A 16,420-nucleotide genomic window follows, 5' to 3' on the forward strand; every position below is an offset into this window, starting at 1 on the left:
CTGCTTTAACTAGTTCTCAATCTGTGTGCTTTATTTTTATTCTTCCTTCATTATTAAAAATGAAAAACCTAAAAAAGGAAGGAAAACTCCCTGGTGCTAGGCCTGGCACACAGCACTATGCAGCCTCATTCTCACAACTTCTGAACATTACTAAAGCATGTATGAAGTTAGCCTGAAGTAAGCCACAAGCTTTGTGGAATAATTTCAGTTGATCACTAATTTGAGGTTATGAAAAAGTGTTAAGAAAATAATTACCAATATCAACACAACCTGCTGCTTTAGAAGAGGAACTACCTGAGTATTTTATGATACTTAAGAAATCCAAGTAAAGTATTTGACCTGATTTCTAAATTTATCATTAATCTCAACTGCTCTTCAAGTATCAAAAATCATCTATTCAAAATACAAAGAAATATTTATCCAATATACAATTCCATATTTTACAAATAATGTTCTTACATTCTTTTTAATCTTATTCTTGATCGTTTCTATAACTCCAGCTTCTTCACTTTCACAAAGTTTCTCTGTAGCTTTTAAGTCATCACATGCCAGCTGCATTTTCTCTTCTTCAAATGTCATCATAGCATTCTACCAAAAAACAAACAGATCTGAACAATAACACTAACAATATTTTTATTTCTACAAAAGCTATTGGATAGTAAAAGTCTTCATGAGAACCTGATGACAAAACTTACTTTTAAAAAAAATGTATTAAGACACACATCAGTAAACATACTTCTATACAGAAACACCAAACTAGAGATTTGAGAGTTCTTTACCAAAATTTCAAGAGAAATCAGATCATACTAAGCCCTAAACCTTGTCTTAACAAAGGCTCATATGCAGTCAAACTGAATGTGCTGTCACATTACATTAAGCAGAAGAAAAATTCATATAAATTAATTTTCAATTATTGTTATGTGAGGCACAATTTGCATCTGTGCAGATATTGCTTTTATGTAATTCACTCACATAAATAACAGGCCTCCAAAGTCAATAACAAGTAACAGCTACTGCATTTTTCAAAATAATAACCACAATTCCTACATACGTAGGAAGAAAAAAAAACATCTGACTCCAACTACTGCTGAACCAATTTAGAAAGAATTTCAGGACAAGTAACTTCTTCTCTTGAGGCTTTCTTAAACAACAGTTCTGAATGACACAGGCATGCAAAGTGCTGCTGCTATATTTAGAACAGTAGCTAAGCAGGATATTTTCAAGATCCACTGATGCTGCACTCCGATGTTACACTGGTTCAGCACATCAGTTCAGATAAGCAAGCCTGAGAGATTCTCTCCCCATTCTCCTCTCCATTGACTTAAAAACAAGCATCTGCCCCAGGAGGCCTCCTAACCAATATATTTTTCCTTATTGCACAGTCTACAGACACTAAAGAGAATTCAAATTAATTTCACTTACAACTTATCTATTTCTGGCATATTATAATAAATTCTGTCTTTAAAAATATTATTATCATAGATAGTTTCTGGCGCAATCTAAGATTAAACAGCAAAGTCAGAATAAGGACAGTTTAAAAAACAAGATCTAAACATTTTCTAATACACCTGCTCAGTTTTTGCAGGAGATATTCTCATTTTTAATCCATTAAAAAAGGAAAAGCATTTAACAGACCCAACTTGTCCATTATGACTCTTTAGTCAGTCAGTATTCTGAGCTCTCATATATTCAAAAAGGAAGCAATGTGAATGAATTGAATTAAAAACTTTCACTGGGCAGTATGGATGGAGAAATTTTCAATAGCAAAAGCTATCAGGAAGATTGGATTTACAAGTATTATTTTAATAGTACCTCTACTGCTCATTTAAGAGAGGTTTTTATGATGGCTCTTTTAATGGAACACATAAATATTTCATACATTTGAGCAGCTGGATCACAGAGCCTTTACTTTCTATTTAAACCCCATGAGTAAACAAGTTTTATATTACATAATGACTTGTTTTCTAGCTACATTTATTCTAAAACTTCGAAGAAAATAAGTCTCACAAAAAGAAACAAATTAGAATATCCATCACTACGAATACATGCATGCACATACAAACATTAACCACAAGAGCTATTTTCTCTCAGCTCCTGTCTACTCACCAAGAAACTGACAAAACTGGCTCCAAAGCTCATTAACGGGCTATGGTTTCTGCAAAGAAAATAAAATGTGGTTATTTTATTTCCACATATTCCCTAATGTACACATCAATACTGCATTTCTTGATTTTAACTTATACATCCGTAAGTAAATCTTGGGGTTTTTGTATCAAGCTACAAACAAATGTGTCATTCAGATATAAAGCTTTGGCTTTCCGTTCCCATTGTAATTTTCACAATGACTTAAATATATCTTTAATTTTTTTTTTTTCAAGCATTAAGGTGTATATGTTTTTAAGAGAAACCACTACCATCAAAACACAGTGCAGGTAAAAAAAATTTAAGAAATGCAGAAAATTTTACAACTCCTAATTTTACTCTTATCTATTATCTATCACTACAGTTTTGACCTAGGAGACAAATGTCAACTGATTCTATTAAGAGGTTCCTACTTTTCCCTGTTCCTATGAATTTAAGTCAATTTACCCAGATTTTAAAGAAATGCATATTACACATAACATAACTTGTTGGAAATACAAAGTTCTTACAAGGCTTATGATTTTACAGCTGCTTTGTTTCAAGCCCAGAATACATACCTTACTACACTACATGGAACATTTTTAAGATGTTTCACCTATTCTGTTTGCATCAGAGGGCAAGTGGCCACCTCATAATCCACTTTTCAGCCCACGAGGCATGAGGGACCCACTTGGCTTCCTGTCTTATCAACCCTGCTCCAACAGCACGTAACCTCCACCAGACATTTCAAAGTCACACCTACAGCACCATCAACATCTGATGGATCTAGAACTGCAGAAAAGATCAGCACAAGGAATTTTTACGTTTATGCCCTTAAGTACAAAGCTGCACTTACATCATACTTTAAAGGAAGCTCAAAAACAAACCAAACGTTACGTTTTTGAGCTTTCTTAGATCTACAGAGAAAAAGCAGTTCTGGGGAGGCGAGCAGTTAAGCATCTCTAGATAATGAATCTTTCATACTGAAGGTCATTCAAAACAGAAAATTGTCAGAGAAAGACTGTTTATCAGAGGGAATTGGAAGTACTCAACCACAACAGTCTTTGAATATAACCAGAAAAATAAAATTACATTACATAAGAAATTAGGTTTGCACTTCTCAATAAGATCCTTAGAACATACTTCTTGAATATTAAGTTTCCATCCACACTAAAAATGTTACTTCGCTACTATGCATGGATTGAAAGAAATTATTTGAAATGGGATAACTAAAATTTGGGCATCTGAACACCTGTAAAAATTTACTTGTAAATCTGAAAAGCGTTACACTCTTAATAAAACTTTGCACAACAGGACCAATATTTTGAGGTGGTTTTTTCCCCTCTCTGAAACCTGGATAAGCAAATCAAATAAGCTTAGCAACATACGCATTTGGCTCTCAGAAGAAAGTAGCATCAAGGCATTTCTTAGGACTTGGCAAGAAAGAAGCAAGTCTTGTCAGCAAAACATAAATACAAATCTAATATTGTGGAACTACAGATTGAACAGTAAGAGTGTTGCACTTGACTACTTTTAATTTCCTATGAATTTATAAAAAAGAACCTCTTGTTGTAGAAATAGTTACTGAAGCTTAAAAAAAATTAAATACATTAGCTTTAGAGGTAAACTGGTTCCCTAAGGCAGGGGCATCAAACTCATTTTCACTGGGGCCACATCAGCCTTGCAGTTGCCTTCAAAGGGCCAAATGTAACTTCAGGACTGTATAAGTGTAACTGCAACTAAAGTTTGCAGTGAAACCACTAAAACTGAACTGAATATATGCTGTTTCAGCAGCTCAAAACATATTCTAATTTGGGCATACTATTCATACATTTTTAAAAATGTGGTTTTCTTGTCTCTTCAGGACTTTAAGAACCTGTTCTTAAGTGTGCACATACATATGTGTGAAAGTATCTACACTTAAATATACATTTTGAAAGCTTTTATATTTCTTTCTGGTAAATTTTAACACAATGTTGAAAAATGAGGCAGCTAGTTACAGCTGAGAACCAACTGTTCTTCCAAGACTACAAAAGCTAGTGAAGCACTTACTGCAAGCAATCAAAATTTGTCCAAGTATCTTTACATACATTTGTTCTAGTAGAACTGAGAAGCTTTTTCCCCAAATAAGTATTTATCTTTTCAATTGATCTTTCAGAGCTGCTTCCCTGCTTGTACTCTGACACTCACAGCTCACTTCATTTACAATTCATCCCCCATGATCAAAGATGAGATAACAAAAAACTCCAGAGCCACAACACTCTATTCTGAAATTATCACTAGCTGTAATAGATGAGGTAGAATTTTGCAGATTAGTTCTTTTTAATTTTCAGGCATACAATCTATAAAAAGCATTGCCATTGCAGCACATACGGACTGTAGCACATAAGGACCCTGAAGCAAGAAAACATGATGTATAACATTATATTATGTCTGGGAGATGCTTCTGTTGAAACCCTGGAGTTTGGCAAACAAAATATGAAAACCTGACTGCAGGAGCTCCTCACCCAGAATTTGGGTCATCAACAAACAAAATAAGGAACGTTTGTGCCACATTCCTGGCTAAGTCACTAAGTAGAGACTATAGTTACAGCTTAATGGAAGATCATTTGCTAAGGTAATTTCAGTGTTTAAAATTCATTTTAAACTACAACCTCATTTAGTGCCAGTCTTCATGAATATTATGTTGACTGATGAATTCTTCAAGAGCTTAGGGTTCTCTTTTCCTCGAGAGCTAAGAACAAAATTGCAATGGGACAGTACTGTCCCAGTAAAAAACAAGGCATAACTATAGATGACAGTAAGTTTCTGAGAAAAGCACAATTCCATGAAAATAACCCTTGGCTCAAACTCTTTATATGCGATTTTACATCTTTTGACACATTCCAAAAAGATACAAGCAAATGAAGCAGCACTTGAAAAAATACTAACAGCAAACCAATGGCCATATTGATGTTGACAGGACTTAGGGAACTGAATACAAATGAACATTAAGACATTGTACTACCAAGGTTGTACTTTCTACTTCAAAGCAATAATCTCTATTAAGTAAAGAAAAATCTCAAGACTCTTAATTAGCTAAGAGATGAAAAATAATTCAGTCTCCACAAATAATTTGTAAAATACTGTTTGCAGCTCACCTATCAAACTAGGACTCAGAATACATTGCTATAAGGAAGTGTGCTATTAACACCATTTCTACAAGACACCACAGTAAAAGGTTGTACATATTAAAAAAGTTGGTATGTATAACTAAACTTAAGTCCTATGCTTAAGAGCACTGAAGTAGACATTTCTTCCAGGTATATAAACCGGCCTTACAGGAGACATTGCTTCTCCCAATAAACCGTAACTCACCTCATTTCATGGCGTATCTAAGCTGTTAATTCACTTTCAGAAGAAAGGTGTTTGCCATGCCCATTTTCACACATGATGATAACATTCAGGAGTTCTAAGCCTTAGTTTAATAAGGCTGAGATAATACAGCCCAATTTTACCACAAAAAATAAATCAGAACTCAAGCACATGAAAAGAAAAATCAATCACTTATCAGTATTTTCTTTTTTCGCTACACCCATTTCCATTATAGCATTTCACTTTCAAACACATCACCTTCTTAAGCTACTACAGCCTAGCTCAGGTTTAAATTTAAGTAATGTAAATAACCACCAACATTTCCTCCCTACTTTTCTAGGCACTGCTACTTTAATCATGGTCCACTAATAATTCCAGTCATCATGCTGATAGTGATGCTCAAGTTGAAACAAAAAAATTTTGTTTTCCTCTAAGGTGGAAAAGGAAAGCATAATGAAAAATTAAGAACTCATGTAAGTTCAGAGATAAATACAGAAGCAGATACTGAATACTTTGAAACAAGCAGAAAAATGTATTACCTACATAAAAAGATAAATAATTTACTGCAAAAACATATAAATCCTTTGGTCATTGTTCCATCACAGGTTATTCTAGACTATATTCTAAAAATTACTTGCAAGACTACAAAAGTAAGCCTGATCTTTATACAAGTACGCATCTCATCCAGCACTGGTATATGAAATAGATAAGGCAATGTAAGTGTCATGAAAACATCACACTACTAAGACACACATTAAGAACTGCAAATGTCAGATCTACGTTCAGTTTATATTTCATAATCAGGCCAAATTTGTTTAAATTGTTAAATGAGCTCTTAGCATGCACCTCTATATCCAATAGAAATACACAACCAAAACAGAAAATCAGGAATATAAAAATAATAGCTTTGTGTCCCTGTCCTGTCCAGTTTTTACCTGATTTGTTTTGCCCTTATACAATTTAACAGTGAATTGTCTTGCTTCAACTTCAGGCTGTTAAGTTTAGATGCACAAGAATATCAGGACACTGGGTATTACAAGAAGCATTTCAAATTGCACCTTTACTTTGAAAAGTAATTACAAAACTGAGAGACAAGCTAGTTATAACACATCAATTGATTTGTACTAGCTGTCTGATTGCACACTGTTAATCCATAAGAATTATGGACTTTTGCAAAATCTTTTTCCACTGTAGGTTCAAATAAACTGACCAAAATTACTTTTCAGGGCAAACTACAGCAGCTTAACTGATATCATATAACTTAATATCTACGAGCTTCTGAAGCATATTAAACCAAAAATATATCCACCCCCTCACATTAGCCTGAAATAATTTATTAGAAATAGCAGATCAAAGAATGGGTATACAAACATGAGTAAGAAGTCTTTACCATATCTGTATCTTTCAAAAGTCAATTTCTCCAGTTTTAAAACAACATCTTACTATAACACCTCTTCTGTAATCTCCACCCAATCTGACTTCTGAATTATAAACTCAAATTTTCGTTTAATTTTCTGTCATCTTCCTATGGATTTCTTGCCATTAGATTTTGCTCCATAGGCGAAACGGATCTCTCAACCTCCCTCTGTCCTTTTTACCACTTCTCTTGGTGACAACACCTGTCTCTGTCATGAAGGCCACAAAACTAAACATCACATTCAGTGTGATCATCTCTATGTACCCAGGTCTGGAAGATTTAAACTGTAAAACAACCAAAATTTTTCTAACCTATCCACACAACTGGAAAACTGATGCTCCTTTTATATGCATCACTATTACTCTAATGTGCTCTGCCTGGCCTTGATAAATGAAATCCTACCTCACTAAGGTACACATTTAGTACATGTTTAGAATATTGCATCTAAAAATCGCTTCCCTCGTGCATAACTCTCTATACATCCATCTAGCAGCTGCTCATCTGCTTATGGCTGCAATAAACAATAGCACACAGGGCTGCTAACAGAGCGCTCATGACTTATTCTCACTCTGCCAATCAAGATGCCATCATTCTTCCCCCAGCTGACTCACGTCAGTTTGTACCCTGCTGTCCTTATCTTTAGGGAAGCTATCAAAACATCTACTAAATCACTTAATTTTTGTTCCTACAGTTCCTTTGCTAAGCTCCATAAACAAGAATTTCAACAGTGGTTAGATTGCCCTTACATGGGTCATAATCTACCTGCTGATCAATGCTGGCTTAATGTCACCTTGTCTCAACTTGTATTTGGCTTGAAAGTATTTTAAGCCTCTGTTTTAAATTCGTAATATTAGGTTCAAACACCTACCCACAATGGAATTCCTGGTCCATTACTGAAGTTTGTATGTCTGTTAATACATATCCTGTAACATATCATAACTTTAAAAATTTCAAGTTTTTAAAGTCAGCATACTAAGCTGTTCTTTCACTTCACCAACTTACAATTCTTCTCCATGTTCTGTTTTAGCCTAGCAGGTTGTACAGCATGTTTTCTTACACTGACTCCACTCCTTAAATCTTAACACATTTTTGTCTTAGAATCACATTTCCTCTACATCACATTTCTTCTACATTATCTTCATTTTCTTGTTTGGAGATGATTTTATTATATACATTTTACTTATCCATCTTGCACGATTTCCCTTTTCACTGAGATGCAAGTTGAAAACTTTATCAAGCCTTCTCAGAAGTAAAAGTCATTCATGCAGAGAGTCAAACATTTCCCTGGTAGGAGACAGAAGACTGCTGGATTTCTTATAAGATAATATTCCTGATCTTAGGCTTTATGTTGAGAGTCAGTATGCAGCTAAAAAAGCTCCTGATTTTATTTGACACTGCCTTCTGTCCTCTTAGCTGAAGGAAGTTTTGAAATAATTTTTGACTTGCAAATGCTGTTAAAAAAAGTGAATAATGGGGGGGGAAATAAAAGGTCATCTTCTTCCCTGATATATTTAGGAATCCAAGACAGAAGGAGAAAAGGAACACCACGACTACCATTTTCTTGCTAGTGTCAGGGTGGTTCACCAAAACAATACAATCCCACAAGCTGACTGTGGGCTCCATCTCCAATGTGACCATCCTTGGTTCACCTCCACATCTCTTGTTGGTTTCACGGGTACTCAAAGTTTAAACTGATGAGAACTGGGATGGTGTCGTCATTGTTCAAGCTGAACAGAAAGATTGATACCTGACAGTTTCAAATACGAGTTAGCACTGTGGGGACCTGACACAGCTACAAGCAATAAAGATAGTGGTGATGTCTGTGGCGGATTTATGAAAATATTATATCCATTGGTATTTGATTCATGTTCAGAAGGCTGTCACCACTAGCAGGGGGGAAGATCTGGACTTCTTAAAAAAAATAAACACACGAGAAAGCATGTGCAGACGTCGATGCAACTTGCAGATGAGCTTACAAACCCTGATATCTTCCCTCAAGCATAATTTAAGACAAAAGTCACAAAACACACCTGAAAAATCACTGACTGTTTTACAGTGATAGTCAATGCAGTTCCAACTGACATACATCTGACATACAACAGATACATTCATTTGACTTACCAGGTTCGAAACAGATACATACAGCTCTAAACACCAAAAGACAAAATATTATTCTCCCATGCCCAACACAGGAATGATGGTTCTACAGCCAATGACTTTAAAGTATCACCACTCTTCAAAGTCAAGACTTTACTGTTGCGGTGACACATATGAAACAGAGCTGCAATTTCTACCCTGGTTTCCTCAAGGACTCCATTATGAGCAGCTTTCAAATATAACCGATATTGAGTGCAGCCAGCTTGCTAGAAGATGCAAAAATGCAGAACAGCAAAGAAAGAAACAGATCCAGCCTGCTTTGGAATGACAACTGTCCTTAGGCTCATCAGGGATGTCTCCTGTCCCATTAAGATAGCAGCACCGATTTGAATTAATTTTTCACAACATCCTTGAGGTAGCAAATGAAGAAAAAAAAATAATGAAAAGCAGAAGCAAACCCAATAGTTTATAGGAAACAGTTTTAATTGGTTTAAATGACATGAAAAAAAAACAAAATTTCACTCCTCCCTTCACTTCTCGGATTCAACTGGTAACTGTCAAGCTTCTGAAAGAGAACTACACTACCTGCATAGGCAGTAGTCTAAAATTAACACTTTCTGTAAGAAAGGTCACCTGAAATACAGATAACACACACTCTTTTCAAGTTCAAAATGCTGCATTTCATCAATCTTTGAGCTGTAATGCTGCAAATTAAAAACATTCATATTAAATCATGCAGAGCTCCCATAAGCTGCTCATTTGGCTCACCAGTCCTATTTAGGATGGGTTCTATTTTCCATAATTTCAAACATACACCAACAGAAGTATACTCATTTAAGGCCACATGCAAAGAAACATATAATAGCATTACTTGTAGTCCTTGTAGGAAGAACACATCCAAGACAAGTGTAAAACAAAAAACCACTGTGCAAACAAAAAGTGGACCTTGCTGCATGTGTTTTGAAAATCTGAATTTATAGGAAGTTGAACATACTTTGCTTTATTTTCTCTCCCACATCTAATGTGAAGTTTCCACATATAGGTAAACTGCAATTCAATAATGGTCTACTATTTCACAGCAAGAAGAATCCTGCTACGAATTTTGGCATGAGGTAGACATTTTCACAGTCATTTACAAACTAAGACAGCAATTATCAATTTATGAATCATAAAACCAGTTATTCTAACAAAGAAATTCCTATTTACTCCTTGCGGTTAGTGTTTAAAGGCCAAGATCAAACTGTACACTGAACTTAAAGGCACTTCTTCATAAAAATCAAAAACAAAGAAAATCTTGCACCTGGAAAAACAGTAAGTTTCTGCATTTAAGAAATATTTAGTAATAAACCACCTAGATAACCAAGGGAACAATTTGCAGAAGATACCATTATTCATGCTTTCAAGGGAGGATTAAACTGCATTTTTGAAATAGGAATCCTAACAATTTTACTCCCTAGCATTACTGTACAATATAATAAGCATCACATCTTCAGAATTCCTAGACTACTTCCAGATTCACACTAATGAGAGAAAGCAATGGCACAACACAACAAAAAGTAGAGGAAACTTCATCAAGTGTTCCTTAACTGGCACCTTAGAAAAAAATACACACAACACAAAACCAAACAACCAAAACCAACAGGTTCCTTAGACATCTGAACAAGCAATAGCTCCCACAGACTCAATAAGTAAGTAACTCATAGGGTGCAACTTCATATGAATGTGAACTGCATGTTATGCATGAGAGTGTTGGGACCTTACCTGTCACCTGCAATATTCCAGCTGGTTCTACACAACAATATTGTGTATGTAACATAGTAGTGTATACTGAAGACAGAATGACATGTTTACTATTAGACCCTGGCAAGTACACAGTGAAGTTATTCTTTCATTATTAATAGAGGCAGTTTTCTTAATTTGTCTCACTCCCCCCATTCTACTTCCAAACATCCTTTTTGTAAATAAGACTCAGGTACACCACCACTAGGAAGTATTATTTTAAATCAAAGTCTTTTTTAATCATACAAACAGCAGTAGAGTGCTTATTAATTATTTAGGATGTATGTGCAATTAGAGCAGCTCGAGCTTGTGTGGAATGCATTAGTCCTCAGACAAAAAACAAGGACAGGCAATCTTTACGACTGACTTACACAGCTGTGTTAATATCATTCTTACCAGATGACTACTTAAGGTAGAAACCTAGACACGATGTATGTAGGGATTGCGAAGATAATCTTGTAGCCTGAAGATGATCACAGTAGCATCAAAGGACCTTTTGTCGGCATCCCTTTTGCCGGCTGAGGCCAGCATCAGATCACACAGGAGCATCAGAGCGAAACCCCCCAGGGCATAAGCGCCTTCAGACACTCGCGTGCGTTCATTCACTCCCGCCAGCGAAGCGCAGCCCACGTTCCCGCGGGACCCGCCGACCCCTGCCCAACCCTTCCCACCCTCCCACAGGCCGGCGGGCACCGTCCTCAGCAACACGCCGCCCGCCGCGCCGCCCTGCAGCCCCGCCGAGACCCCGCCGAGCGGGTCCGCAGCCTCGCACCCACGGCCACGAGAGCGAACCACGCGTGTCCCATCCCCGCCAGAGCGCAGGCTGAGGCGACAACCGGCGGCACCACCACTTCCCGCTCCGAGGGGCCGGGCAGGGCGAGGCTGCCCCCCACAGCCCAGGGCGGGGGACCATGAGCGCCTCACGGCCCCGCCGCGCCGGGGAGACCGCCTGAGGAGAGAACGGGGCCGCCGCGGCCGCGCAGGTGGGTGACGGGGACAGGTGCGCGGAGGCCGGGCCGTGGGCGGAGGGGGCGCCGGGGCCGCGCTGGGGGAAAGCGCCCGGGGAGCGGCCGGCGGAGGGGCGGCCGGGGCTGCCCACCTGTATTTCTTGAAGAGCTGGTCGGACTCGCGGAAGCCGTTGTTGAGCAGCATGTTGATGCCCGCCAGCGCCAGCTCCGCGTCCTCGATGGGCAGCGGCGCGTCCCCGTCCTCCCGCCGCGGCGGCGGCTGCTCCGAGCCGGCCATGACGATGAGGAGGCAGCGGGACCCAGCCGGCTCTCCCCTACCTACCTACCCACTCACCTATCTATCTGTCTGTCTGTCTGCCCGCCACCCCTTCCCGGGCGGCTCGGTGCTGCCTCTGCGTGCACAGAGGTAAGATCCGGGAGCGCCCGGTGCCGGCAGAGGCGGGAACGCGCTGCCCGCCGCCGGGCCGTGCTCCCCCCGCGCTGCGACGACGCGGGGGCCGCCTCGCGCCCGCAAGCCCTCCAAAAGCAGCGGCGCCCGCCCCGCTGCCCAGCGCGCAGGCGCTGAGAGGGTCGCGCATGCGCGGGAGCGGCCGCCGGCGAGGGGCTGGAGTAACGTCTGTGAGGCGGTTAACGCCGTGCTGTGATGGCTGCGGGGATGATGCTTGTGCCGCCCCGCAGAGCTTTCAGCCGCCCTTGCTTGTCCTCCGCCCCGAGGCTGCCGACCGCCCGAGACCGGGGAATCACAGAATCACAGAACGTTGGGGATTGGAAGTGATCTCGAAAGATCATCCAGTCCAATCCCCCTGCCGGAGCAGGAACACCTAGATGAGGTTACACAGGAAGGCGTCCAGGCGGGTTTCGAATGTTTCTAGAGAAGGAGACTCCACAGCCCCCCTGGGCAGCCTGTTCCAGTGCTCTGTCACCCTCACTGAGAATAAGTTTCTTCTCGTATTTAAGTGGAACCTCCATGTGTTCCAGTTTGTACCCATTGCGCACGGCGGGTCCCGTGGGAGGGAGGCGGGCGCTGATGCCCGGCTGGGTGGGATCCGTGTGCGGCGCTTGTTTTGTCTCCCGTCAGGCTTTTTCCCCCTCGGTGTCCCCTCCCCACACCTCTGCTGGGGGGGGCGGGCAGCTGCTGGCCGTCTTCCCGCCAGGCGGGCTCTCCGCAGGACTGGGGCTTCTCGCCAAACCCACTGGGGTTTTCCTCGGGTGGGCTGCGGGAGCTGGGGCCACAGCCAGGCCGTGGGTGTGAAGTGATGAAGTCCTCCTGTGATAACGCAGCTTTCTCTTATCATGGTTGTGGGTGGTTTTTTTTGGTTTGGTTTGGCTTTTTGGTTTGGGTTTTTTTTTGTGTGTGTGTGGTTTTTGTTGTTGTTGGTTTTGTTTTTTTAAGATATTTTAGTCAGTAGCCGAGGTCATTAGCCCAGAGGATGAAGTTCCTCATTTGTACAATGGTGACCACCACCAAGCGCAAGTCTGGAAAATTGTGGGGTTTCTAGCAGCAGTGTGAACTTGCCTGTGAAGCTGGCACCAAAAAATAAGCATTTTGCAAGTTTCAGATGCAAGCTAGTCTGGCAGGTGTTTCCTGATGCAGGAGGGGTCAGAAAGTATACTTGCATAAATGTATCCATTCCAACCCAAAATGGCCAAGTACCTGGACACTGAAAATACACCCACAATGGTTTCATTCTGCTTTGCAGTAAGAGACCTTTTTTGCTGGACATAAATTTAAGTGAAGACAAAGGCTATTAGCTACAACTTGGTCTTGCTTCCTATCAGATAGGACCATGCTACAGCTGCTCTTGTGAAAATTTAAGGATCAGACTTCACCCCATTGCTAGCATACAGAAGAATGGGACCATGCTCTACTTTGAGTAGCAACCCCTCTTCCCTGTCAAGGAAAACATCTGTTTTCCTGTGAATCAAATAGCAATATCTCTGTATATGCCTTATGGGATTCGCTCCTACCGCCTCAGGAAATACTCTGTACCAAAAACCTCTTGAGACAATGCTTTTTGAAAGGCAGGGATTGTCTAATGCCAGGAGGCTTCTGAAATCTGTCAGGTGTGAATCAGGTCACTTGCCTGATTCCCAGCCACTCTGTCTTACTGAGCAGAGCTGGGTACTCAGAGGGATGTTTAAAAGAGAACATGCCTTCTGTTACAGTACACATCTCCAAAACAGCATGATCTACACAGCCTAGAAATCTTCAAGGGCTTGTTGGAAGTCAGCACAGCGTGAATGGGGAATGACATGTTCTGCCATGTATTCACAGGTTATTTGTGAAATTTGGACTCCAGAAATTCAAGCAGCCTTGCTAGAAGGAAGTTAAAGTTTGCAGTTTCACCACTTTTGTTCTCTGTTTCAGGTGTGTGCAAGACACTGCATTCCAGATGGAAAAAAAAAAAAAAAACAACTTCTGTGAGGTTATCTCTAATGAAGGATTCTGTGGGCAGAGGTTCAAGGTGGAGTGGTTTGTAATATCCTTTCCCTTAGTCATATGTAATCGATTTGATCAAGAAGCAATGAATCTTCTTATGAATTCCCTGATAACTTGTGACAGAGAAGGCTAACTCCCACCTGCGAGTAACATTTCTGAGGAGCAGTGAAGAGCCAAGTCCTTTGTGAAACACCTACTCCATTTCTCTGAAACTAGACTGCTATTTCCTAGCCCCTATGTTTGAATGATAGTGTAGCAGGGCTGTGTTCTCTCTGCAGGTTTTTGGCCCCGTGCACAAGGAGCTAGAATTCTTGGGGATCTTCTATCTAACACTGCATTGCTTCAGACATTGCTTAGGGCTGGCACTGACAGTCTGACTTCTGTAACAAATGCTTTTATAACTATCCAGTAGCTAGATATTAATTTTGAAACTCGAGATGTGAATAGCTAAATCAACTCTCTGGAAACACGGCTATAAATCTACGGAAAAAATTGAAACTGCATTTCAGCTGCTCAAGTAGAGAAGTAACGCATTTAAACCCCAGCGATGAAACAGTATTATGTCTGCAGTTTGACTTCAACAGCTGAGTAGCAGCAGTTTTATGGTGCTTTTGTTGTGAACTGCACTAGAACTGCATTTTCCTGCAGAACTGGATTGGAAATCAGCAGGGCTGTAAGTCTCCCTGCCTACCCTGTAACAGCAGATGAGGTCTTGTGGTGGGTTACAGTTAGGTTGATTCACACGGAGGATGTGGTACCGCTGATTCAGCCTGCTAAAAATGGCCAGGGAAGTGAGGAAACCACAGTGAACAGAGCTACATGGATGACTTGTAGTTGGTAATCAAAGCTTGCATGTACCTCCCAGTCTACCAACATTCTAAATGTCTTTCTTGTTTTTGTTTTTAATTTCTGGTAGCATACTATCATCAGTACGATAGGCACTAAACAGTCTATAATTTCAGCAGAGGCCAGTGAGTGGCCAGCTTTCCACTTGCCCCACAGCTTGCCACAGTGCAGTATTGAATAGCCCGTGCCACCGTGGCTTATGTTACCTCTTTCTTATGAAAAGAGATTGAGACAACTGGTTTGTAATTACTGAAGGACAATAAAGTTACTGATGGTGAGAAAGAATTGTACTTTGAATAAATTAACTGGCCTAAAATATGCAAGACCTTTACTCTGGTTTCCCAGAAGTTGTTAGATAGGTAAAAGGCAAAGTGGCTACAATATTCACAACCTAAGAGACATAGAACTGTGGTGTTTTATAGCCCCTTTGCAGGACACTGCTGTCATAGGTCAAGATAGCTTGTGTCTTTGGCTACTCAATTGCTCTTTCCTTTGATGAGCTTTCCAAGTTTCTGCCCCGTTTGTGCTTCTGACAGGGAGAAGTCCTGCAAGTCATCATCTTCACATACTGGTCCGTGAGTCAAAAATTGTTTTTCACTGGTGTTTTTCCTCTGTAAGTCTAGTTGGAATTTAGCCCTGCTATAAAATCCATGAGCTACAGAGAATGGCAAAATTTCAAGTATCAGGGAATCTAACCCCTTGCTTCTGTCTCAGAGTGCCCTAAATCTGATTTTACTGGGTTTCCTTTTACCTATCTTATTCCAAAACTCTACCTCTATCCTGGAACACCTCAATAAGCCTGGTACAATTTACACTTTTTAGGATGGAGATGAAATTTCAGCAGTGGATTTAGAATATTTGATCATCAGCAATTAAGTTGGAGTCACTGCTTGTTTACATAGAAGAAAAATCCTTCAGAATTTAATTACCTTTTTTCTTCTGTGCTTTGGAAAGTATGACTGTGTCTGAAGTGTTGAAAATACAAGTTAAAATCATAAAGACATCTCCCACACTTTTTCAATCTCAGACACAAACCTGCAGAATCCACTCCTGTAATTTTGAATTCCTTTTGAAGATTTGCTGTTCTAGTTAAATAGTATCAGATGCAGTCCCACTGTTGATTATGAAGGGGTGTTACAATCCAGGGTATACCCATCTTTTCCACACCAGCTGCCAAAGGGGTCTTATCTATGTCAATGACTGTCAATAATGGCTAGTGAATACAAAATTGTGAATATCTTCCCTTTTTGAATATATTGTTTTTGTTAAGAAAAAAGTTACTGACTTCACCATTACATTTATAAGGAAATGTACTTTTTAAGGAGCTAAAGCCACGTGTTCTTAGGCTTTGTGCTCATGCTGTACCTCTGAGTTTTGCAACAATTAAGGTCCCTACTT

At 40.0% G+C, this 16,420-nt stretch overlaps 1 protein-coding gene across 1 annotated transcript in view; it reads right to left on the bottom strand.

Annotated features, from left to right (window-relative positions):
* The window catches only part of TTC39C (tetratricopeptide repeat domain 39C), a 37,411-nt gene extending 25,136 nt beyond the window's left edge, over positions 1-12,275 (bottom strand). Inside the window, exons 1-3 of the mRNA XM_082045943.1 lie at positions 11,868-12,275; positions 2,107-2,155; positions 460-588 (exon numbers count right to left, since the gene is read on the bottom strand). Of these exons, the coding sequence (XP_081902069.1) occupies positions 460-588; positions 2,107-2,155; positions 11,868-12,013 (324 nt within the window). The 5' untranslated portion in view covers positions 12,014-12,275. The remainder of the gene's footprint in view (positions 1-459; positions 589-2,106; positions 2,156-11,867) is intronic.
* Between the last annotated feature and the right edge of the window lie 4,145 nt (positions 12,276-16,420).

The sequence above is a fragment of the Streptopelia decaocto genome (genome assembly GCF_964273445.1).
Source record: "Streptopelia decaocto genome assembly, chromosome: 2".
Lineage (NCBI taxonomy): Eukaryota > Metazoa > Chordata > Aves > Columbiformes > Columbidae > Streptopelia > Streptopelia decaocto.